General features: G+C 46.1%; 1 protein-coding gene across 1 annotated transcript in view; it reads right to left on the bottom strand.

The window, feature by feature from the left end:
* Nucleotides 1-19479: 19479 nt before the first annotated feature.
* efnb1 (ephrin-B1) overlaps nt 19480-26775 on the bottom strand; it is a 64810-nt gene continuing 57514 nt past the window's right edge. The window contains exons 4-5 of the mRNA XM_037077725.1: nt 25987-26103; nt 19480-23705 (exon numbers count right to left, since the gene is read on the bottom strand). Of these exons, the coding sequence (XP_036933620.1) occupies nt 23311-23705; nt 25987-26103 (512 nt within the window). The 3' untranslated portion in view covers nt 19480-23310. The remainder of the gene's footprint in view (nt 23706-25986; nt 26104-26775) is intronic.

The following is a 26775-nucleotide window of genomic DNA, read 5'->3' on the forward strand; positions in this document are numbered from 1 at the left end:
CAGAGCTCCACCGCCCCATACCGCTTCCACAACGAGACAAATGCTTATGAAAGCTGCCCCGGCGTGAGGCTTTTGCATGACCACCGCTCTGGCAGTTTTGATTGAATCCCGCTCTGACTGGGTTTGACTTGGTCCATCTGTGCGACTGTCCTTGGCCTCGGTTTAGGGTCTGGGGTAGAGGAGGGCTGCCGAGTTATCACACTGAGAGGCTGTTAGGGTCATTACAACCCCTCTGCTTCGATATTTCCACTTTTTTGATGGGAGCCAAATGTTGTGCTGGAATCCCCGTGTCTGTCTGTCTTTGTTCCCGTCTCTCACCATCCTGTCCAGGGCTATGCCAGCACAGCTGTGAGCGGCAGCGTGTAATAAAAGTCTAATGCGAGCAGCTGCTGGGGGTTTAAACTGTAATGAGATGGTGTGTGAGATTACCACACTTCGCTAGTCGCTGAGAGAAAGCTTGGCACCCCGACAATACTGTCCCCCCTACCCCAACGGTACAATTACACTTTAGATATGGCTAATAGAATATCCACACAACGCCTGTAAGCAAGAAGCATAATGAGCTTCAGCTTAGCTTCTTCTAACCTCTCTTTTCCTCTGTCTCTACATCTCTGTCTCACATGCCCACAGCTGTAACAGAGCGTCCACCCCAAGGAGTTGCTGTAAACTGCGAGGGGCTGATGTAGGAAACAGAGACAGCGTTTCTGAAATCAAAGGCACGCCTAGTCAGAAGATTCCCACAGAAGGGGGACAGATTTTCCCCTTCTTTTTTTTTTCGGGGCTTGATCGCTAGAAACAAAGTTTGCCTGCTTACATCAACCCAACAAATAATTCAGGCCTCGAGTCATGAATGGTTGAAAGCCCTGTGTCAACTTCATTAGTCATCATGGAGGAGTTGGTGGTACTGGATGTATGCGTACCCACATGGTGCCTTTACATTCAATAGTCGGGGGTTACAATGGAAAGGAGGCTTGCAGTGGAGTTGCTTTAGGCCGGCTGTGGAGCTTTTGTTATGCCCAACTTTATCATGCAAAATCCTTTCTTTTTCCCTCCTTTTCTCATTCTCTTGCTTATTCCCCATTATGGACTCTTCATTTGTGCTTGAGTTCATTTGTTTTCTCCTCCTCTTCTTTCTTCCTCTCCTCCCTGTCTGTCTCACCCTATTATCGCAGCTCTATCCCAGGCATGACAGGATGGATGTAGGAACATAAAAGTCCTTGTTATGATTCCGGCTCCTCCTCAGATGTGCTCTGTAACGAAAGTTCAGGGTGTCTTAGTGCGAAGCGTCTGTACCTGTCATGGCAGCCACTGTGATAATAGGCCCAAAGGTGCCACAGCCTCATCACGGCGAACGAGGAACTCTTCTGAATGTGTGCGGCTCTTCATTACCTCATGCAGAAGGCTAAACTCTAGATTCTCGGCTCTGCGGAGCTGGATATTGTGAATGTGACCCCAGGGAGCCGAGCAGTGGAATTTCAATATGCCACACGGCCGGTATTATTCCACACCTGAATGCAGAGCCTTCCAGACAATTAGTGGAGAATTGCAGAAGGCGAGGCGTTGGGTAATTTACAGAGTCCGTCTCGCCTCAGCCCTAGCCTTGGCCTCGCCAGGCAGCAGGGATCTTTCACTTTCTCACAGCAGGGGGGCTGTGATGCCGGCGGCAGGGGGAACGAAAATGGAAGCACTCAGGGAACTTAAATGGGAGCAAAGTCAATTTCTACAGGTATTTAAGAGGTGTCAAGTAAGGCGGCTCCGCACATTCAGTTTTGAAACGCTATAGTTAAGTGTCCCTGTGTCATGCTGATGTGTGCCTCCATCATTGTATTTACAGTGCGTCCATGTCTCAGTGCAGGTGGAGCCGGGCGTTTTGTGTTTAGCAAATGGCCTGTCACTGTTGCACACTGTAACCGTTTTATCAACACGCTGCAGACAACCTCAGTCCCATTATAAATGCAAAGGATGATCAAGTCATTAAAGTAATATTTGAGCCCGGACCGTGGCTAGGCAGCCTTATCAGTGTACTCCACCATCCCTTTCATTAGCCCACCTCATCATGCTATTATCATCAGCAGTAGATATAGTCTGCTGGAGATAACAGTTGTCATTTAACTCCACCACAGCCCCTTGATTAAAGTGCTCCATTAAGTGACACTCCGTCGTGATTTCACCAGAGATCCATCTCTTCATCTGCACGTTATGAGACGACATGAAAGTAATGGAAAAGTTGAGCGGGACTCCCGATCGCTCGACGACATCAAATTACAAAAAAAAAAAAAAAACACCTAAACAAATGATTGCCTTAATGCATCAGTCAGTTCACTCCTGTTCTCCTTGTCATCTGCTTGTCATGCGATGCCGCAGCTCACTGCTCGACGTGGAATGCTCATTGCCACATGAGATCTTCGCAGTATCCCAGCGCTCTCCCTCTGAAACGTGTGTTCCAGCTGTTACCACTCTGCGGAGTTGTGAGGTTATAATGAGCATGGAAGCAGCTGCTTCCTCCTACAGTAGAGGCCCCAGCCTTTCTAATCCTGATCATTAAGAAAGGGAAGGGTGTGGGGAGCCAGAGAGCACAGATTTGTGGGCCTCAGCACCCCAGGACACGCTGCAGAGACTTGGGTTACCCGACCATTTTATTGGTTGGGCCAGCAGGTATAGAACCTTATTGATCTGCCTGAAGTGGTAAAAGGGATTAACTTATGCAAGACAGCTGGAGCAAAGACTACAAAGAAGTGCAGCCGTTCCATTTTTCACCCGTCATTGTTCAAAGTCTGGCCTGAGTTTGGACATTCAGCAAAAAAAAAAAAAAAAAAAACTCTTCTTGCCACCACAGCGTGAATTTGCTCCGTCGAGAGACGGACACAGTCGCCTGATATTTCTGTATTCTCACAGCCCCAGCGTCACTATGCATAAACTCAATCTTACATAGAAAATATCAGATTATGAAATATTTATGTTCTGACCTTTCGCAGTAATGATTTCATGATTTAATTTTCTCTGGCTTTACCTTAAAGTGCTGAGAGAATACAAAACAGACCCAAGCAGCAGGCACAAGGGGGGAAAGAGATGATCTATTGAGACGATGACATTTGCATTCAGCTTGTAAATATCAACAACACTCAGACAGATTATTCATGGGCCCGGGCTTGCCTGTTTCACTCCTGTCTCTCAATAAGCCGTCAGACATTGGCACAGACACCGCTCTCTGTCTCGCAATTTCACTCTTAAATACTTTAAGCTGAAACAGTTGAGTGAGTGAAGTTTAAAAAGCACTGCGCTGTAAATCACAGACCATAACACAGCGCCGTTTAGATGAGATATATGCGAGCGTACACCATGGAATGTACTACTGTAAAGTTAATAGTGTTACATTTAGAATAACAAGCCCACTCAGCCTTGTCACGGTCGAGACGACGTGTAACTGCACCCAGAGCTGTGACTCTAACAAGACTACGTCTTTGGAGCAATTTTATGTAGATTAGTTATATGCTAATTTGAAGCATGACCTCGCTGTTTGCCAGAGAAAATCTGTCTCTTTTTTGATCTGCATATTAATGCGCAAAGAATAGATGGAAGTTGAGACATGAAAAGGTTTAATAAAATCAGCAGGTAAAAGGCAGCCTCATAATTAATCCGGCAAAGAGGACGGCTTCCACAGACAATGGCCGCACCTCAAATTCATAATTGGGCCCCTTTATTGATATTCCGCAGCCTCTCCAAGCGCATCACCTGAACCGGTGATTAATCTTCCACAGTTAAGAAAAAAAAACTGCGGCGAGACGTGCTCAACTTACCTCTCGCTATCTCTGGCACAGCTGGCTCGACCGATCAGAGCCCAGAAACTATCTCAGCCAGAATCATCGCCCCCCCAGGTGATAAATTCGCAAACTAGCAAAATTGCTAACCAAACTCATTTTTCAACTAGAAACACAAATGTGGGTGCAGTTCAGGGGGACAGGCCGGGGCTTTATGTGATGGGTCTGTCATTGCGTTTGCTCTACCTAACCTCTCCTGACACCTGGAGTCAGGGACCCCCCTCTAAATGTGTAATATTCAATCTTCCTGACAGCTCCACTAATGACCAGGAGGAACCAAAACAGAGGTAATAGGTGAGCCTCAAAATTGCTTTCAAATTATCCCTGATAATGATTCCCTTCCAAGTAATAAACTCAGTGGTGTGTGTGTGTGTGTGTGTGTGTGTGTGTGTGTGTGTGCGTGTGTGCGTCCGTGGGGTTTTGTGCATGTGTGTGTGACTGGCAGTGTGTTTACGTCGGGAGAATGTAGAATGGCAGGGCTAATTATCAGCACTATTAAAGGTAAGTACATCCAGCTGCATCCCGGACAAGTCCTAATGAAGGACAGCAGAGAGGCTGGACTCTTTCATCTGTCATCTGATGTTGGTCAATATCCACACCTTCGGACTGCCGCTCTGCTTCTCCTCCGACTTTGAGGAGAGAAGTTAAACACCTCACAGATGGATTGGTGTTATTTGTCTTTGTTTCAGTGGCATGCAGTTGAAAGTAAACCCGACGAAACCTCCTTTACCCACCTTTCCATTTGTGGCAACAAACTTGCCTCAAGATGATCGAAGGGATAAACTTTCACGCTGCAGAAAAGCAAAGTTATATTTTAAGATGATTAAATCTTTATTTTTTTCCCCTAACGACGATGAATATTTTTGTCAAGCACCATTTACAGTGAATTATTAACACAACACAACTGGTCTTAATTTGTCTCAGTGAGATGTTCAGCCTTCTTTTTTTCAGCTGGAGCTGACAGGAGACAAGTCTGGAAAGTTTATTGCATGCTTGTCAGACTTGTATCCCAAACATCTGTTACTGGAAGAGAAGACTAGATGGCTTTGCCTTGTTTAGTCTATTTAATCCACTTTTTGCTCAGATATGTACCTAAATAAATTATCCTCCTCTGGCAGTCTCAGAAAAGTCAGTAGAAAAAGCGATGTTTTATGTTTTGTTGCAATTGTGACAACACAGTTTGGCAACATGAGAATATAAGAGACGCTGTTTGAAGCTTGTTTATATAGGTACATCACTGAAATAGTAATTATCAGATTAACATGTTCATGCCTGAACAGGTTTACTGCAAACTCAAAACATAGGTAAACTTGCTGTAAGCACTGAACATACATCATCATACACCATTTCCATGTTTTGCTTTTGTTTCGTAAGGCGAATTTTAGTAGTTTTGAACGTTCGGTATTGTTGGTGTGGATTGTGCCGAGATTTGTGCAGTGTTGACTTTCAAACAACCTAAACAACCAAACTAAAAATGACTATGATGAGAGCTGAAAACAGCCTAAATATTTAATAACTAAAGCTCTGACAAAATGTGTGTTTTGTTTTTTGTTAATGAGATGGGACTAAAATGTTTGTGGTTTTTGGTTGAAAGAACATTACATTTCCCCCCTATTGTGCATTGACATGTGCAGATTCCCAGAATCCCTGGCGATGCCGTCACGACTGACAACACCATGGGTTTGTCAACCAAAGAAAACGATCAATGGACACACTTCATTTATAATTTGGCAGAAAGGAAAACACAGCATGGTAAAGGGCATCGGAGAGATGCCCTGTGCTAACGTATTAAGTGGGAAGAATACACCAACCTGGAGAGACACTTGAAGTGGTGCCATCCTGCTATTACAACCACGGTAAGTTAGCTAACTGTTGTTCTATTGTTAAATGTTAAGCGTATACTTTTGCAAACATTATGTCAGTGTCACTGGGCAACTAGCCACGTTAGCTTGTCCTGGCTGACGTTGGTTTAGCAAGCAAAAGCAGTTTGTTGCAAAATAATGAATGGATGAGCCTGGCTTCCAGGTTGATGTTGGCTAGGCTAATGTGTTAGCTAATGTAACTGAAGCTATCTGAGACAAGGAGGGCTTTAGAGTTACCGTTATGACTGGCTCAGGACACTTTTCACAGGTAAAAATGCAACATATGGGGAAAACCACACGTGATTAGCAGTCGTGGCATTTATGTAAACAGATGGAACCAAACACTTCCACTATGCTTCCTTTAGCTGTGGTGATTTCACTTCAGTTTCAGTGGAAATACTGGTGTTATCACAATGCAATTTGCCATTTATCTGGAGACAGAAGAACATGGGGGCGCTCGCAACTCATTCACAACTTCACGATGAAAGAACACTGCTTCACTACCTGGCACCTAGCTTTGCTTTACAGGCTAACATTAGCAACCCTCGCTCCTGTCCTGCCAGTCTGAACTGATATTAGAGGAGCGTACAAAGTGCAGCAGCGTCACTCCTGGACTTAAGTTGGAATCCAGGCTTTGTATGCAACCAGAGGACTTGAATGTAACATTGAGTTAAGTCAAAATGCGGGACTCTCATGCACAAATCAGCAAGAACACTGTAACATTAGCGAGCTAGGAAATGCATTAGCAAAGGACCACATTACAGCAGGGCCTTGCTGCCCTAACACTTTGCCCTATCCCTCCGTTTCAACAAGAATCGGGACGCTCTAACCTGAGGCGTTAATGTGCAAGATGGATGGGTAAAGCTAAGTGGCGGGGGAGAGACTGGAATTGGGCCGAGGCTAAATCTGAAATAGCTGCAAAAATGAACACTTGACCAAACAATTCTTGATGGCTGTTTTCTGATGTTGTTACCTTGTCCGCAATTGTTACAAATGCCTGCCACAAAAAAAAAAAGATCCATTCAAGTGTTTTCCAGTCTGTCAACTCCACGGTTAAGATTTGAGGCAAAAAAGACTTTGGTCATGTTTGAGACATGGTGGCCGTTGTTGTAGGCACTCACGGGCTGCTCGTGGGAGACGGCGGCATGGACAGAGTCCGCCGGTGAAACGTTTTGCAGGGAGAGGACGCTCGTTATCAACACGCAAGAGGACGCCTGACAAGGAAGATACGGAGGGAAGTCAGACGTGTGGCGCTTCTCTGACTTTTTGTGCAACAGATGGAAAATGCAACAGGACGACTCCATCATTTTGGAGTGTCTCATTTGCAAATTGTTTTGTTCCACACCAGCATTTCCAAAGATGACGCAATTGTGTTGCTTGTTTGCAGCGGGGAGATTTTGTGTAGGGAGTTAAGGCTTCAGACACAGTGGTAATGCACCGCTGCAGGAGGACTGCAGATCCTTTCCCCCAGATCTTCTTATACAGGGTGTTTAATGCTCAACACTGCAGAAATTGGCTCATTTAATAGAGGCAAAACTCCTGGAGTAAAGTCGAATGTATTTCAACACTTCGCCGCTCTGTGCTGTATGCCAACCTGCCATATATATCAGCCTCTATTTCACATCTTAGGCATGTAACACAGCAATTTGTACTTTTCCAATCAGTGCAGCGGAAATGCATCACTGTCAACACGCAGCACTCCAGCGGCTCCTTTTCTTCTCCTCAAATTATAACCAATGTAAGTGCCCTTAATTTTCCAGAGCTGGTGAATTATGAATGATATAAAATATTTAAAAACCAGCATAGAGCAACATTAGAGAGAGTTTCATAATCAAGCTAAGTATGCTGTGGCCCCTACTTAACCAAATGAGCCCAGAGTTGTGCACTGCGTAACTGTTTGACCTCTCTGCAGCACATTCATTTTTCCAAACATATGTTGGCTATTTCGCCACCTCTGGACTGTGAAACTGAGATGGGGGGGGATGGGTGGACGAGCTCTGTCATGCGTGTGAGCGTGATCTAAGTGGCTGTGAATACGGGGAACGGACCACTGGTTAGCGGTCGGGGAGCAAAAGTTTGGCACACCGAACGACATGTCGGTGTGATCTGATGCAGATTTCGTCTGAGGCGCTCTGAAGGAACCCGGAGGCCTCGGGGCTATGAACTTCAAATCATTCCCAAAACATGCATGAGCACACACGGAGAGGCACGAGTTATTATGCCACCAATCCAACTCCCCCCAACCCCCACCCACCACCACCACCACCAGCGTAAACACACTGGCAAGGTACAGCTGTTCCTGTGTGTCTGATATTAAATGACAAGGTGACTTGGTGTCCTGTAGGCCACCTGAGAGGTAGAGCTCCGCTAGGGGACACAGCAATCTATTCTCCTCAGCGCCGAGGGGAACTTACTCAAGCAGAGCAGCAGTTATTCCCCCTCTTTCTCTCTCTCTCTCTCTCTCCCGCTCTCTATCTCTTTCTCTCTTTCTCCCTCAGCTCTGCTCCCAATCCCTCCCGGTTTGCCTTCAAGTCAGCACCAGTTAGTAGCTTCTCCCGTGCATGCGTTGCGCGCGTCTGCGAGAGACTGCGCGCCGGGGCTAATTTCCACCGCGATGCACTGCGGTGTGCTGCGAGCCTTCTCCGGGATATTGATGTGCTGCATATTAGGGCAGCAGAGTGAATCAGCTCTGTGTGCTGTAAATATTCTATTGTCACTTTAATGCCTCTGTCAATGGCTTTGTCCGGGGTAATTCAGTCCGCCGCTGTTTCTGTCCCCTGTAGCTTCCACCGGCGAAGCATCGCGCACACACATCTGCGCGCGCGTCGTGCACACACACGCTGGTACTGCGAGAGTGAAACGGAGTAAATGAGGGACGAGGGGAGGGAAAGATGGGGAGGGCGGCCACGTCTCGCGCGCGCATGCACACACACACACACACACACACACATAGAGGGAGAGAGAGAGAGACGCACACACTTTGCCTCGGGTTTTTCTTGCCGTCACAGATGATCAGGCCCAGTTTTGGCTTCAGCTCAGCTCTGGCCAACCCCTGGTCCTGGAGCCAAACTGTTAAAAGACATTAAGTCAGCACAGAGACGCGCCACTGCCTCCTCTCCCCTGCTAACCACAGGACACTTATAGTGTGTGCGCTTGTGTGCGCTTATACCACGCATATGTGTGTGTGTGAGAGAGAGAGAGAGAGACTGCGGGCCCTGCACACATGTGCACCCTAATGAGTCTTTGCATGTACTGGCGCGCATGTGTAGCCCCTCTCCTTTGCTGAGGTCAGATGGAGAGAGGGGGCAGAATATTTGGAGCAGCCTTCCGGTCTCTCTGGGCGCACCACATGCCTGTCGCAGCTCAGTGAGCAGACTGTGAAAAGCTTATGTAAATGACGAGCCGCTCAGATGTGAAATCAGCCCTGTATTAAATTGTTTTGTTCCACTTGTCAGAGCTGATTAGTCCAAAAGCTCTCCAGAAGCTGCACAGGTATTGTGTTGATTGTATTCATATAGGAGGGCGTGCAAAGAAGGGGAAAAAAAAATATTTAAAAAAAAAAGCATAGATCACCTCGGGAAAGAGCATCTGTGTAGGAAGCAGGGTGCAATTGCTTTCTGAAGTGTGATCATTAGTCAGTTATCCCATGACAGATTAGTATGGTGGGGTTTTTTGAAGATGCTGGATGGCCCTTCACAGATGCACACTGATTGCTGTCCTCCCCCCCTATGTATCCTGAATCACTCCACCTGTCTCTTCAAAGGAGAGCCTGTTCTCGCCCCCTTACAAAAGACCAGATCACAGGTCCCATTAGCCTAACCTTAGTCCACTTCTGTCTGAATGTCATGGACCAGGAAGTACATCCCCCCCATCTCCCCCTCTCTTGTCTTTTTACACACACACACACACACACACACACACACACACACACACACACACACACACACACACACACACACACACCTCGTGGGACGCAGCACAGGTGGCACGGTATCTTAAAATTCTGAGCTGGGGAGAAATTAGAGTGGAGGAGAGAGGGATGCGAGTGAGAGAGGGTGATGGGAGGGAGGGAGAGAAAGCGAGGCAGCAAGTTCGGAAGAGATGTGTAGGCAGAGAGAAAGAGAGGGAGAGAGAGAGAGAGAGAGAGAGAGAGAGAGAGAGAAGCTACGAGGAGATTGCAGCACGACGGCTGGAGGGCTCCCAGCATAAAGCAGGTCTTTGAAAAGGGCAGACAAAGAGAAAAGGTCTCGGCCAAATACCTGAAAGAATGTTGAGAGGAAAGAGGAGCGCGGCCAGAGGGAGATAAGGCAGTTAGCCGCACACTGAGGCAGCTCCTGTGTCATTGGATCAGGTTACTTCTGGCCGGTGTGTGTGTGTGTGTGTGTGTGTGTGTGTTTGCATGCGCTCGTCTGTGCACTTGTCCATTTGAGCGCCGATGTCGATACCGGGCCTCGCCGACATTCCTGTCTGCGTTCATGGTCCAGTGAGGTCGCTGACAAAGGCGGGTTGGGGGCGATGCTGCGTGTGGCGCCTGCAGGGCGAGCCCCCAGGTTTCTCGGTACCCCCCAGATGTGAACCACAGCGCTGGGCTGCACGGCAGGGTTCAAGAGGGATGATAAAAAGTCTCAATATTTCTGTTAAACGCTGGAGAATTCTGGTTCCCATGCGTAGCTTTTTCAAGCTCTTCTCCTGGGCTTCAAAGCATCTTAAGAGGGGCGCCTGCTTTGAAAGTGATTTTCAAGTCTGGGCTTTATCTGTGTGTGGGAAATCACCCTCTAGCTATTTTGTAAGCTTAGCTACCTTTGAATAGAATAACAGAGCCTTAGGATAAAGGGGATCTACTGAGCCACCGTAGCAACAAACCCAAAAGAGGCGCAAACCAGCTTCTCCCCGCGTCGGTGTGGAAACGACAACAAATCTGGCAGGATATTAGAAGTGGATAATGTGAGGATCCAAACAAATCTAAGAAGTTATTAGTTGTGATTGAGGTCTGATAGCAATTAGTCCCGCTCCAGCACACAGACTGACTCCTGTCTAATGATGTCATTGACCTTGTCACCCCCCAGAGGTCAAAGTGTCCATGTTAAACCATGCGTAATGGTTCCGTGTTTAGACTACAAGGCCCTGTCCGGCTAAATGGTGATGGATCGCTTCTTTTCGCCGTTGGTGGTGTGTGTTGCATCAGATGATACGGGTCTCAACATGATACGCAGTTGATTAAATCAATACTCCAAGGAAATGTGTGGTGGGCTCCATTTCAATCCAATAACACAGGGGCCTTAGGTGTGTGTGTGTGTGTGTGTGTGTGTGTGTGTGTGTGTGTGTGTTTGTGTGTATCTGCGTGTACCCTTGAGGAGCGTTTGCACCGCACACAAAATAAAGGACAAGGACATTGTGTTTGTTTGCAATATGCTTTTTTCAAATGAGGTCATCAACAGTAAATGCACACCTTTAAAGAGGCACCATGATCATCTGCATCACATGAATGCAGAAATCTCTTTCCTCTGACAGGCCTGATGATGGTGGTCATTTACCGCCCCAGGTTCCCCTAAATCATAAGGGAGAGATGGAAGATGACAGACAGCCTGGCAGCCATGTGCAAAAAAAAAAAAAAAAAAAAAAATGAGGGACATTTTTCTATTTTCCTCCGTGTTTATTAGATTCGTTCGTCAAGAGGAGGGCCAGCTGCTGCTAAGGCGGAAAAAAAGGGAACAAGGCTGTTGGAGAGATGAAGGATGGCGGATTTGCATGCAGAATAGTCGATATGAAAGAATTTCCACCCATATGGCCACTGCTTTTCCGAGGTTTTGTCAGGGATTGTTAGCAGGACAGGTGCTGCCCTTAGGCTGTGCACATTAACAAATGCATGCACACTGTTCGTCACACGGTTCGCACAGCAGCACAAGCACGATGAAGTTACGAGAGAACGCAGGAGAAGGGAAAGAATCTGGGCTGTTATGCTGCCTGTTTTCTCTCCTTCTCCCCTCTTTTCCCCCCTTCTTTCTTTCTTTCTTTCTTTCTTTCTTTCTTTCTTTCTTTCTTTCTTTCTTTCTTTCTGTCTGAGCCCAGCGGTGACCCGTAGCAACCTCTAGTCTAATGACCGCCGCAGTTTGACACTCATTAAAGGTGGTCAATTAACCAGAGGGCCTGGAGTCACTTTCATTAGACGACTTGTAAAGGTCTATTTTAGTCTGGCTTTAAACACGGCGGGGGCACACAGGACTGGTGCTGGCTACCTGGACCTGGGGTCGGTTGTAGTAGTAGTGGCGGTAGGGGGGGAAGGGGCTGAGGTTTAAAACCTGCATGAAAATGAAGACAAAAAGAACCTCTGGAGAGTGATTTGTTTTGTTTGGTATTTGTTTTGTTGAACTGGATTCTGTTGGTGTTTTATGGAAACAAACTCAAATGGTGAAAAAACAGCGAAATTGCTGAACAGAGCACAGAAAATGAGATCTCATGAGAGGGAAGATGAAAAACAGAGCCATCTGCTCTGAGGGTTGGCTCTCTAAAGACGATCTGGTCTCATTTCAATCCTTTGTATCACTCCTTTTACAGTAAATCAAGGGAGAGACTATTTTTTCTTGGTTTAAGCTCGTGTGTGTGGGGCGTGTGTGTGTACTTATGGCTGCATGTGTGCATGCCTGCAAATACAGCTTCGAGTGCACTGAGGGGAATGTTTTTCCCATTGTGCATGCTTCGTGCTGTAACATATCTCTGTGCACGTGTGTGTGTGTGTGTGTGTGTGTGTGTGTGTGTGTGTGTCTGGTTTTAGGCAGAAAGCGTCTGCCGGTCCCAGGCCTCTGGAGTCATCAGCCTGTGAAGGTCAAGTCTGATTCAGAAAGAGACAAGGCAGATTGGCATGGAAATGGAATCTGCTGTCTCTGTGCCAAACGTCCAGACTGACTGACTGCCCTCAGCCTCTCATCACATCCAAGTCTATCCTCTCATCGCACCGTCCACTCCTCCTCCTCTTCTTTCGCCGCTGCCTCTGCATACCAATATGAGGCTATAACGCACAGGAGGAGCGGGCGCTGAAATGGGCCTGCTTAATAATCACGATGTCAAACAATGCCTGCATGAACGGGAAACATGAATCCAGCTGTTAGTTGCAGCAAAGGAACCATCTGCTTAAAAGCGGAGCTGTCTCTCCTCATTGCTTTTTTTCCTTTTTTTTTTCTGCATATGGCAGATGTAGCCTTAAGCCATTTTTAAGCAGTTATTTTATAATGAAACAAGAAATGCACTTATTGAGCTAATGGATTCATAAGCAGCCGCTACTAAGAGATATTGTTCAAATGTTTATTATGTCTTTATGAGAGAAGTCAAGTCAGATGAGTTGTACGAGACCTAATGTGTGTGTGTGTGTGTGTGTGTGTGTGTGTGTGTGTGTGTGTGTGTGTGTGTGCGTGCGTGCGTGCGTGCGTGTGTGCGTGTGTTCTGCTGTTGCATGTAATGAGCATGCGCTTTTGATATGAATGAGTGCAGTGAGGCGTGAGATGAGTATGTGCCTGCTGGTATGGAACAAGTCCTTGCACTTCTTGTGTGTGTACGATTATGTGACTGGACTATGTGTGTGCGTGTGTGTGTGTGTGTGTGAGAGAGAGAGGGGGGGGGGGAGTGTTCATTGGGCTGAAATGGGTCCCTGCCCTTCATGAATATTCAGTCACCCCCCGCGTTTCCACTGATGTCTCACTGATGTCAGCTTGCGTGTGGGAAAACGAGTTGCCCTGGTAACAATGTTCCCCCAAAGCTGGTCTTACTGCTGCAAAAAAACCACAGAAAAAAATCAGAAAAAGAGACAGAGAGAGACAGAGAGAGAGAGAAAGGGATTTCTACTGTAGTTCATCCCTAAAACTCAAAGCACCATGGTCCGCAGCCAGGAATAAAACACAGCTGAGTGAAATCTCCTTGATCTCATGTGGCACCCTTAAAACTAGGGCAGCACTTAGGTCACATGTTTAGGTCAGTCACCCTTCACTGGGGGATTCTCTAATGCATCCTGTCAACCGCTGTGCAGCCACAGCATCGCAGGGAGCACAAAGGCATGTCTGCGCCCGCTCATGATGCTTCCTGACTGCTCTTCTCAGTTTTAATTTTCTCAGCCGGCACTGTGCTGTGACTCTGTCTGGTAGAGCTGAAAAGCTCTCGTATAAAAAGTGTCTGTTTTGCTCTCTTTTCCATCGCGAGTGACATTGAGAGATCCTTCGCTGCTGCGCTGGCTGCGAGATGTTGTTATTCTGACGCTGTCATTGTCAAACTGACTTGCAGACAGGACACACACACACACACGGGGCATGCGCACTCGCACACACGCACTCCCCTATCCGCCATCATCCACCATCTCTGCCCCCACAGATGTTGCCCAGTATTTAGGTCAGTTCGTTTTCAGATGGGTGGTCAGCAACGCTTGTATTAGCTTGGGTTTCCAGGAACTGATACAATGAGCTAGTCAGCTCTGAGAGGCCACCCCAGAGAGGCCGGAAGTGCAGCTCTTTGTAATCATAACGGACAGTGTTCGCTTACGGATACCAAACAGCATTAAGGTCCGGCTAATGACTGCAGCTACAAGATTTAGACTGCTGTGAAAATCCACTGTACTGAAGATTAATGCTGGTGCTGGACCACGAAAGGCTGATCACATGACTGTGGACCGCTTACAGTATGTTACCGTACTGTACTTTTACCACTTAGTTAATCATTATTAAAGATTGTTGAATGTCAAACTGCATGACAGCACACGACACAAACAACAGATAATATCGAGATGTCACAGTTCATATTTCACTCTGTAGTGTGATTTGTTCAAATAACTGTCAAATCAAATACTTTATTGTTTGGTTATCATTCAGTGTATTCAAGTTTTCCTGAAATATTCATAAATTACTACACAAAGGTTCGTACAATGCTCTCAGCCCATTCAGCTTTTCGTTTAATTTTCTCAAGTTTTCCTTGAATATTCTCAAGTTCTCATTGAGACTTTTCCTGTTTTTTCTTGCTCAATTCTCAATTCTTCTTTCTTTAATTTCATCAATATTCACTCAATGTCTTGTTCAGAATTCTCTCACAATATTCTCAGGGGTTTGTTTACTTTAACATTCTCTGGTTTCTGTTCAGTATGGTAATGTTCTCATTCATATTCTCAAATTTGCATTCAGTTTTCTCAAACTCTCATCGAATATATCTTAGGATCTTGTTCAACATTTTCTACATCTAAGCGGCGACTGGACTTGCTTGAGTTTCTTAGAGACGTTTCAGTCAGCGCCCCCACAGACTTTAAAGCCAGCGACTCCCCTCCAGTCAGTTAGAACTGAAGAGGCCTGTTGGATGAGGCTGTATGGAGGCAACTGGACTTCCCTCCGTATAGCCTCATCCAACAGGCACTTAAATATAGCACGACGTGGATGAGTAAGAATCCTCACCAACATTCTCCAATGCGTTCCTCAATATTCTCAGTGTTCTGTTTTAGTGCTTATTTAATAGTCCCAAGTTATCATTTACAGTTTCCTGAATCAAGCTTACCTTCTCAAAACTAAAAACCATCTTGTCAAAAAATATCTCTCATTCTCTCGTCTCAAAACGGATTATTTCCACCTACACAATACGCAAAGCTGTTGTATTGCTCTCACAGACCATTAATTCAAACCCTGGTGTGATGAATTTAAAACCCTTCCAGCAAAATACTTTTTATCTATGTCAATATATGTCCTAAAACAAGTTGCACTGCATTGCTATTGTAATATATACAAACTGCATTGACATGATTATGCATGTTTGTCTATCCAATAAGCTTAAACTGGGCTAAACTCACAACCCAGCTGCCCGGAGTCACACTGAAAACTAATGGTTGACAACGAAAACATCTTCAGAGTTCAAACTCAGGTTGTGCAGATTTACTGTACTGTTTTTGATACACGAGCTTCGGGTTCACAGAACTGTGAACATAGTTCTAGTTTATGTGCGGATGGGGGAAAAAAAAACTGTAATAATTAACTTTTATTGAAATGTTTTGCTTTGTGTTCAGCGACTTTCTGGTATTTGCTCAATATCCACAAGTTGTCTTTCAGTATTAACAGGTTTTCATCCAATAGTTCAAGGTTTCATGTAACATTATCTGTTTATGCAGTTCTCAGTGTTTTCGCTCAGACATTGGTATTTCTCGAACAGCCCACGAGCGACTCGGTGCATTTAATTGTATTTTGGAAAGTCTGAAGACTTTAACTACCTTATTGTTTTTTTGCCAGACACACCTGTGGAGCTTCTTGTCCTTCACCTTACCGTCAGTCAGGGTACAAATCCTTGATGTAGCTCAAAAACAGGTTGAAAATAAAGTTTAGCAAACACAAACAATGACCAAAGAACAGACGGACCTTTACTCTAAAGTGCAAACGTGTGTCTGTATTTTCCGGGGTGACTCTTTTGTAGTGTTAAACATCAAGAGCAGTTTGAGTGAAAGGGGGGAAATGAGAGAGACAGAAGGAACCAAAGCTTCAAGGCATAATACTGTAATTGGAAAATTGTGCAAATGCGTTTTGGAGTCATGTTATATAAATGGCCAGCAGAGATAATGCCTGAGATTCGAGGCATGGCCTAATTGAGAGAAGGAGATGGAGGAGGAGAAGGGTGGTGACGCTGAGGGGGCGAATGAAGTGTGGGTTTTAAATTGGGTGAAGGAAATGTGGATGGAAATGGGATGTTTTCAAAGGCGCGGGGAGGAGGGAGGCCGAGTGTGAGCGAGCTGTTTCTCTTTAAAGGGGAGGGGGGGGGAAGAAAGCGAGGGAATAATTCCCACTTTCTCCCCTGGTCTCCACACCTGTGACCCAGCAGCCAGCCGCCCCAGCTATTTCTCCCATGAGTGTGTGTTCATTTTTTTTCCCTTTTCTTTTGCACTATGTGTGTAAGTCTCTCAGGTTCTCGCACTCCCCTGTATGATTGATGAGCCTCGGTCAGACCTGGATCCCTGCCACGGCCCAGACCTGATCAGGCATGTTCTGGTCATAACAATGCCATCAATATGTGGCTGACGGCTGTGCCTGCATATGTGTGTGTGTGTGTGCGCGTGTGTGCGTGTGTGTGTAATGAAACATGAAAAGGAAGGATACCATAACTCAAGAGGAGATGCTTTGCGTGGAATTGCCATTTCCTGCCCCTCTCAGGGATTAAAGAGGAACTTGTTTAGATATAGTTCCCCTCATTGATTGGAATTTGACTCACATTAATTAGCCCTTTCATGAACGATCCACATGTTACTGTTTGACTGATGAACTCCCCGCTCACTGGTTTTTCTTCTCCCAGTTTCCATCACTCGGTGCCAGCTCAGGTTTCCCTTCCGCGGCTCCGAAAGATTGACCAAAAATCTGCTTGATATTTGATGAGCAGCGTTTGATGAAAGGCATTAGCGGGCCTGCATTATTTATGACCGGCGAGTGATGCATTAACTCATTAAATATGTATATGTACATTACACGAGAACGAACATGTCCCATAGCATGTCATATTGATTCCGGTGTGAGTAACGTGTCCCCTTGCACGATCCATATATGAGAGAACATTAGGAGATGGCACACCAAAAATCGCTTAAGAGCAGTATTGACGAGCTTACCCCCCCCACCCCACACACACACACACACACACACACACACACACACACACACACACACACTGCCGGATGCACGGTCACAGTTGAGGAGCTTGCAGAGTTTCGAAACTTGCTCGCTTCGACGGATCAAGGGTAGTGTCTGCACATGCAGCAGATTTTGTGTGGGAGCGGAGTGTGTGAAATAACGTGAGGGGAAACCGAGATGCGGTGCCAACTTACACAGTTAAAGGCATGGTACCAGTGTTATTGAATTCTTTCCCTCATCTGGTTAGCTATCGCTTTACATCTCCCGCTGACAACGTTTTCATTTTCCAGCCATGGCTTCTTTTCGAGCTCCACTGGCCTCGTCACAAGCGAAAGCGGCTCGCCTCGAGCCTCGCGCAGGCAGTGATGTAGTCGCAAACATAATGATGAGTAAACTATGCTAATGCAGAACCGGTTGGTGATCATGTGAGGCTAACAACCGCCAGTGCAATCGAAAAATGAATTACTCAGCTCAGAAAAGGCATTAATCTAAGCTTCCCCACCTTAAAAGACCCCGCGCTCATTTAGTTTACTTCAGTTTGAGAGTAATTACTATGACGGCCACACGCTATGAATTTATATCCGTCAGCCGAGGAAGAAAGTTCAAGCTCGCTTCATTAATAAAAATGCGAGTGTGCTCTCAAAGGGACTCCATGAAAATCTCCAGCCAATTCCTCCTTTCTCCTCCACATTACACACTGTTGGTGGGAGGAAGTGGAATAATACAAAATAAAAGCTTCCTCGGAAGTGGCTCCCACAATTAGCATTCACGGTCACGGATGGAAATGCGTGTAAGTTAAATTGTTCCCAAGCCGCCTCAAAACTGCTGGCAGCTGTTGCTCTCCCAGGTGACTTGTTTTCATCTATAAAGACATGTGAGCCACCATGTCACACAATAATAAAAACAGAACAATCACACACACTCGGGGGTTTTGGCTGCTGTTTTAAAATGTACGGCTGTTTAAAAATGCAAATGGGGTCTTGAATGTGTAAACGCGAAGTGAGTGACATGTAAACGGACATAAATGATTCAAATTAAAGAGTCAACCCTCGATAAGCACAAGCCGAGGAAGTCTCCTAATGGTGAAGCAATATATATAGAAACATAGTATTAAAAATGCAACAGTTGAATCCACTGGACAATTGAATATTAAGCAAATATTTGATTAAATAAGGATCTGGAGGGTGTTCCCCCCCCCCCAAAAAAAAAAATGAAGGCCAAAAATGCTGCATTGCATTCTGCAACAGTAATATTCCCTTATTTTTGTGATGTTGACTCTGTTGTAGAACAACAGAAGAAGCCCATGGCAAATGATGCACACACACACACACACACACACACATAAACATGCAGTCTCACACACACAGTAGCTCAGTGGGGGGAAGGTTTTAATAAACCCACAGTAACGTGGATCTATGGGGGCGTCTCGGGACCGAGCCAGGAAACCAGATGAACGTACCTGCCCCGGGGCACGGAGAGAGAGAAACAGTGAGGGGCGGGGGTGATGGGTGGGGGAGGTGGAGGAGGTGGGGGAGCCAGTGAAGCCACAGGCACATTATGTCTCTCATTGCCCTTACTTTTCCTCCCTCCCGCCATCAGTCTCTTCACTCGCCTACTCCGTCTGCGCTCACGTCGTCAGCCACACGAACGCCGGGCCCACAAACACTGATGCGTTTGTTGGAGAGAATGCCCAATCACTTTAATAACATTTCATGCCATCTCTGCTTTCACCGAGGAGCTTAAGAGTTTGCTCCTCAGCCGGCTAAACACAGACTGTAATTTCAGACAAACGCAATGGAAATGCGGAGTGCAGCCAATCAGGTTTAATCATGTATGAAGAAATGTAATTTTGGAGGACACCAGGGCAGAGCGGGTTGATACGGGTATTAGTTACTATGCAAAAAGGCGTGTCTGTACTCCCCGAATATGAATTTATGAAGCCTGCTTGTGATTTCAATCTGACTAATGTATCAGAACAAACCCATCTGTGCAGCACTGACCCCTGAGGTAAGGGTTTAGGGGGTGGGGTGGTGGGGGGGGGTTGATTTGAGCGTGGGCGGCTGGTTTTTATGCTCCCACCGTGAACCGAGGTGGTCAGGGAGATGGGAAATGAAATCTTTGTAGCCACATTAAAAGGGAAAAAAAAAAACACAAAGAAAGAAGGAAACATCACTCCAGAACAAGTTCCATGGGAAAAATTTTATTTATCAATATGCGGTAGTTTCCAAACTGGTGGAACGTTATTTCCATTGTAGCTGGTGCCAATAGGTTACGCTGAGAAGCGGCGAGAAAAAGTGAATGGCAAAAAAAAAAAAAAAAAAAAAAAAAAAATGAAAATGAAAAGAAAATAACAAAACTTGACAGTTATGATTCAAACAAAGGGAAACAAATTCAACAGGTTTTGCTTACACATGCACGTTGAAAAATAATACTGTGGCTTCGAAACAATAGCAGAAATCAACCTACAGTGAGGCTCATACCAACATCCTTGTGCTAAATTAGGAAAGGAGGGAGAGAGCAACTTTAAAACAAAGGACCGCCTGGGAGATAATGAGTGGTGTAAACCGGATGATTTATTGGCGAGCGCTGCACGGTCACACTCTCATACATAGCCTCTTTTCTCCCTTTTCTCCCCCTTTCCCGCTCTTTCCCGCTGTCTGGCCCGATAGACTTATTAAAAAAAACGAGAAAAAAAGATTAATCTTTCTGGGCCAAAATGTTTTTGTTACATCTCATAATGGAGTGGAAAGTGTAGGTAACTCAAAGGCAGTGGAATAACACAGTCTTCATATGCAGAGTTAAGTGCAGTCTCCAACAGAGGAAAGGGAGCCTTATCATTCACGGTTTCAAAGACCTATCCGTTTCAAAGCTGCTCGGTGACAAAGCTTCAGTCCTGAACAGTTTCTGAGCAACACGAATCCCGTTGAATGGGCGATGTAAAAACTCTGAACCCCCGTTTTCTTTTCTTTTTTGTTGTTTTGTTTATTCTTTAACACGTGTGGTAACAAAGACTTTTTTTCTTGACAATACTGGACGCTGCAGAAAAAGACAGCTCACGTGTCCGTTGCAATATTCAGTTGAACTCCTAATGAAAAGAAAAAATAAAAACATATTGCAAACAGAGACCAAAAAAAAAAGAAAAAAAAATGCAAGGATTCATACAAAACACACTTTAAAAAGACAGCTATTTACAAACATCCTCCATTACAAAAATCTAATCTTAAATTTTTCTTATGAGCAGTGTTCAGGTGAAATTACATCTTAAATCGGGCTCTATCCATATATTTACATTTCTCTCTTTAATTCATTTTTTTTTTTCTTTTAACTCTCCCTCAAAAAATCTGAATAACATTAAGTGGTCACTAGGATGAATAAAAATGAGATATGGTTTGTGGTAATTTGGTAATGACTCCCTTGGCTGGTGTAGGTGAATGGATGCGCACCGATCCGAAACAAAAATATTTGATGTAGATGTGTTTCACAGAGGGGCTGCATGCTGAGTTAAAACACAGGGCCACAAAAGCACGAGCAGCTGTTTAGGTTGTTAACTCCGAGGTTAACGACACGCAAAAAGCCACTGGAGTCTTTCCCCGGGTCTTCAAGCTGGGCTGCCTTTTAACTCAGCAGTGTATATCCGTGGATGGCAATAGTATGTGGCAGCGGATGATGGGTGTCTCTGCCGGTGAATAAACATTAAATGGCAGTCTGACCGTTTGACTGGAGATAAACCTGGACCCGTCAGTCTTGGTGTGTCTAGGCGCGTGCATGCCTCTGTGTGTGTGTGCATGCGTGTGTGTGTGTGTGTGTGCACGTGAGCGTCAAACGTCAGCCCACGTCTGTGCGCTGAGCAATAGCTGTCCTTATCTGCTCCCCTCTCCTCTCACACATCATTAACTGGGACTGCGGCGCTCCGTACTTTGGCAGCCACACTGTTTGGAGCACCTAGTCCCGAAAACAAGTATGTTCGGCTGCTACACCACAGAGGCGTTCAACAATAACGCACACATACATACACACTTGCAGTGGGGGGGAAACTGCAAATATAAGCACAAATAACCCCCCCCCCCCCCCCCAAACACAACCTTAAATGAGAGCGCCGGTGTGCACACGTGCACATACTCCAGCTGCAGTAAATCCTGTCTTGGTGCCGCTGCCCTGGGCTGTGTGATAGCTGAGCTGCAGTGTCCTCGCTGGCTGAACACCTTGACTGTGGAATATTCTGCACAGCATTTTTATTCACAGCACAAGCCGGTGAGAGGATGGAAAAAAAATTAATGCTAAACTACCCCTGCCCCGCCACCTCACCCTTCACCCCGCCATCCCCATCCACTCCCCGCCATCTTCCTCTCAGGTTAAAGCCAAGTCACAGGAACATTTTCTCCTTTATCCACCGCTCTCTCCATCTCTCTCTCTCTCTCTCTGCCTCTCTCCTTTCCTCGCCCGGCTGGTGAGTGTGGGCACGGAGATGGCACACAGATTAGTCACACGCTGGCGACGACACTGACTGCGCACTCCACTGACTCATCTACAGATGGCGGCCAATTGGCATGTGACAGTACTGTATCTCAATGTTCGCCATCCAACTTATATATAGGGCATCCTACCTATGTAGGCCAGCCAATCAGTGCTGACGATCCAACCTACGCTCACCTCGCCCAGGCAGCAGGCACCAAACTGACTGTTTGATGCTTACACCGTAGCACCAGGAGCCAGAACAAACAAATATCAACCTGCCTGCTGTCTTTAAAAACCATCTCCCGGAAAGCTCATCAGGCGCGTGAAACCTTCAGTTGGTGCCAACTGGAGCACTGGAAAGGGTTTGGTGAGATCTCGGGCTTGTCTGTCTGTCAGCGCGTCAGTTTGAGTCTGTCTGTTTGAGGCTTACAACACAGTAACTTCTTCCCCAACAGCCAGTGCGTCTGCCCACAAACAGGACTGGTCTGGACATGCCCGAACACACACATACTCACCGAGGACACACCTTGTAATACACACAAGTAGGTCATAAATACCAGAGTAATGCTAAAGCTCATATCAGACCAGTGGAGAAGGGAGTATTCTCAGGAACACAAACACACACACACACACACACACACACACCTTGATATCAACAGTTCGGGGTCAAAGGTTTGTTCTCGGGAGAAACAATGCGCACGCTGGATGACATGGGTGGTGAGAAGATGGAGCGAAAAAATGATGATCTATTCAACTCTATACATTGTGCACTTGTAGGAAAAGTCTAACAAAATACAACTGCTTTGTGAACTGAATCAGGGTTCGAGGAAATCCTCCATCAAAAATAGTAAGTAAGGCAAACATCAGAGGTGCGAAGGGAGAGGAACACATTATTTCACACACTGTGTCTGATACCTGAGCTATCTGGAGAGTTCCCTGGCCCAGCGCGGAGCCCTGACTAACACACACGCACGCAGAGACACACACACACACGCGTTTTCTTTTCTTTTTTTTAATGCTTGCACACAAACTGCAGGCTGAGTGGCGTCCGGGGCCTGTGTCTGCCTGTTCCTGGCTAGTGTGCTCGGATGGTGTGTTTAATTGGGTGTAGCACAGACTGTACTTCAGGGAACTGAGATAAGTTATATCCTGCCCGTTAAAGGGGACAGCGAACCAGGAAGCAAGAGTTCCATCTGTTGGCTCACTCCAGCTCCGCCCCCCCTGTCGGAGCATGGCGGGGAGATGTAGAAGGTGGGAGGCAAGGTGAGGGGATGAGGTGGTGGAGGAGGACGAAGAGGAGGAGGGGGTGGGGGGGGGATTGTCGGACATCCCAAACAAACAGAATTAGCCTCTCTCATGGGTCAGCTCACAACCCCGCTGGTTACTGGTCAGTGCGCGTCTCTCCAGATTTGTGCAGCAGGTGGTAGAAATAACACGGGCTTGAAGAAACATCAAGTCCCCAAAATGCAAAGGAAAGTGTTTCTTCCCGAGAACGTAAATCAAGCGCTCCTCTCATTCTCCATCCTGCCCGTGTCGCTGGCTGTGCGGAGCGTGTCAGACTTTGTAGTAGATGTTGGCAGGGCTCTGCGGGGGCATCTCCTGGACAATGTAGACAGGGTGGCCATAGTCGCCGCTCACCTTCTCATAGTGAGGGCAGTAGTTGTTCTCTGTCCGCAGCGGAATGATGATGTCACTGGGCTCCGTGCCAGCCGTGCCCCCGGGCATCTTGGGATTGGACAGCGTGCTGAGCGACAGCGCCGACGGGCGGGGCTGCGAGTGGGCATTTTTCCTGGAGCGCTTGCGCATCTTGATGAGCAGGATGACGAGAAGGAGGATGAGCACGAGGAAGATGATGCAGCCGGCCCCGATGGCGGAGAACACGGCCACTTTGGAGCCGAGGATGCCGTCCGAGTTACCTGAGGAACCGGACTGGTCCTGATTCATGGTATCTACACAGAGACAGAAAGAGCGAGAGGGCTTACAGACGGTCCAAACATTGTAAGGGAGGGTGGCAGGCTCAGACAAGGGCATGCATGTTTTAATTCAATTTTATAGAGAGATAGACACAGATGTATATATATATATAGAGAGAGAGAGAGAGAGACACACACAGATGTGTATATATATATATATATATATATATATATATATATAGAGAGAGAGAGAGAGAGAGAGAGAGAGAGAAAGAGAGAGTGAGAGAGAGAGAGATTACAGCTGACAACTAATCAATTCATCAGTTTCAGCTCTACATGCCTGTTACATATGGTGGCTTTAGTAAAAACTAGTATTTAGCAGCTCTCTAATTCAAGAGAGAGCGAGAGTATACTGAATATTCACCATATTGTTACATCTGCAGTAGTTGTATTATTTTCAGATACTGGGAGGAGGATATTAAAGTTTCTTTCTAATTCAAACAAAACATTAATTTAACTTTAAAGGCTGCTTTCTGTGTAAAATGTAAGATCTGGCAGACCCCTGCACATGCAAATCATTTTCATACACTCCCTTGGAGACTGGTGAGTAATCAGAAGAGTAACGACATTTACAGTAAGCCTGTCCTGTCATGTGCAGCTCTAACTCTTCTGAGCCTAAATCAACTGTGATCACATCCCTGTTTGTTGTGTGCCCTACATGACTAACAGCCCCATTGATGTAATCTAATCAAATTAGCTCAATCAAAATAGCCCCCTAATGAAATCTGGAGTCATCACTCAACACAACAAAGATCCCGGCTCCGATATGATAGAGCCGGGGCAACTTGTACGGCATGTCGAGGCCATGTTTGTACGGCAAAGGCCAAGTGAGATATATGAAGAAAAATGAAAGGGGGCAAATCGGAACATCTGATTTTATTTTATCCTTTTGTCTGCGGGGCTCAGAGTGGAGGGGGTGCGGGGGGGGGGGGGACGGGGCAGGAATGGGGGCTGTTACTGTATGAGAGGGAGAATGACTGGCTCCTCCAGTGACTGAAATCTGAGAGGAACCAAATCTGTTTTCCATGTATGCATGCAGCTGCTGCCAAAGAGCAGCACTCACCTCCTCCTCCCCCCAGCACCACCACCACCACCTCTTTACTGTCCATGACCCCCCCAACAGGCACACAAAAGCCCCATAACTCTGGAGACTGCCGTCCACACTAATGACTGTGTCTCCGCACTCGGCTGACCACTCTGCACTTAACCATTTATAGAGGAGGGGATAACTGCGCCTTACGTCTTATCACAACTAAATGACATCACTGAAAGCTACCGTTTTCCAGCCTTATCAGTGAAATCAGAGGCGCGAGGAATTTCGTGCATTCTGGGCTCGGGAGAGCCCGAGAGAGCCTGTCAGAAATTTCATTCCTGAAATATCAGCCCTTCAAACCGCAGTGACACGTCCTTCATTCCACCCTCCACTACTTCACTTGACACAATCACTGATCTAACAATGGCAGACAGGTAAAAGCCCTGGTATGGGGGAAAAGTGACGCTAGAAAATCTTTTTATAGAGCAACTAATGTCAAATAAGCAATTATTAAATGAGGACGGCTTATCACATTGGGACAGGCGGAACAGACTGTACTTCGGAGGAAGTTTGTGGCTTACAAAGTTGTGGAGTAAGTCAAAAAGTTGAGAAGTGGTCCCTCCTGTGGATAGCAGTTACGAAAGGTGCTCACGGAAAACAGGAAGCGAGGAGGGCCCAGAGCAGCCGGGGAGGCTCGAGTGACTTCTTCAATTATCTTGGCTTTTAATCTCCATTTATTTGCAATTCTAATGAGTTTTAAGAAGATATATAATAAAGAAGCCTGTCTCTGAGTCTCCTTGGGTGCAGCACTGCCTTTGTGTGCAGCGTGAGTGAGTAAAGTGGCTCAGGGGTGAGCTTCTTTTGTTTTGGGTGCAGGTTCGTCTTGTTTATTAGAAGCTGCATTCTGATGTGTATGATTTCATTCTGTACAACACTGGTTTTACACCTATTTTAGCATGTTGACCCTCCAGAAATCAAAGGAATGCCCGCGGCGTGAAAAAAGCCATACGAGAGAATTCTTACTCAGCTGCGATTCTTATTTTCTCTTCTCAGGCTAATTGAGATTAATTATTAGAGGAACCCTTGAGGCTGTGAACATTCGTTTTTTTACATTTCAAAAACCTTTATTTTACTAAAATATTTGCACTCCAGAAACTGGAAAGCAGAGAAGAGTCTGAAGTTGCGGTTTTCTTGGGAATAACATTGGCCTGCCAATCTGCTCACCAGGGTTTCCTGGCACCTCGGGTCCAATCCGACCCTGGTCAGGCGGACTGGGACTGGACTCCGGTATGGCGTTGTCTTCTGGAGTCTCCGGCGCCGCGGGGTTCGCAGCGTTTGGGACTGTGGGAAAGAGAAAAAAAAAGCACAGAGAGACTCAGCCTTGGCAAGCTGCATGCGCTGAATTACAATGACTTGTAGCGGCTCTTCGTCAGCAAGGATTATTTTTTATTATCTTCTGATAAGTCTTTTATACTGAGAGAAGGTTATCTTCGCATGTGTTGAAAGCGTCTCAGAAGTGGAGATGAAAGCACAAAAACGAGGAAGGACAAGTTAGCGGGAGTCTGTGAAACACGGCAGTATCCCTGTCCTGTCGTAAAAAATGAGCTCACATCTACATCAGCCGCTCCTTCAGCAAACACTCAGACAGGCATTTCCAACACTGACATATTCATGAGAGCGAAGCACACACGCGCACACACACACACACACACACGTGCACACACACGTAAACACACACCTACAATATTCTTACAATACACTTAGGCATGGCAGAATGAGGGTAAAGTAGTTATATATTAACTTTTTATTGTTTTACATTATTCATCACGTTAAAAGGCCATAATATGCCTTATTTATTGCTCCGGCTTTAACTCTGGCTGAAAGAAGGACAGGAGGAGAAGAAGAGGAGAGAAGAGGAGAGGAGGAGGAGGAGGGGTGAAGGAGCTCTGAGGGGAACGCAAAGGAAACAGACAGTTTATCTGTCTGTCTGTTGTGATTTGAGCACACACACTT

The sequence above is a fragment of the Acanthopagrus latus genome, chromosome 18 (genome assembly GCF_904848185.1).
Source record: "Acanthopagrus latus isolate v.2019 chromosome 18, fAcaLat1.1, whole genome shotgun sequence".
NCBI classification, from domain to species: Eukaryota; Metazoa; Chordata; class Actinopteri; order Spariformes; family Sparidae; genus Acanthopagrus; species Acanthopagrus latus.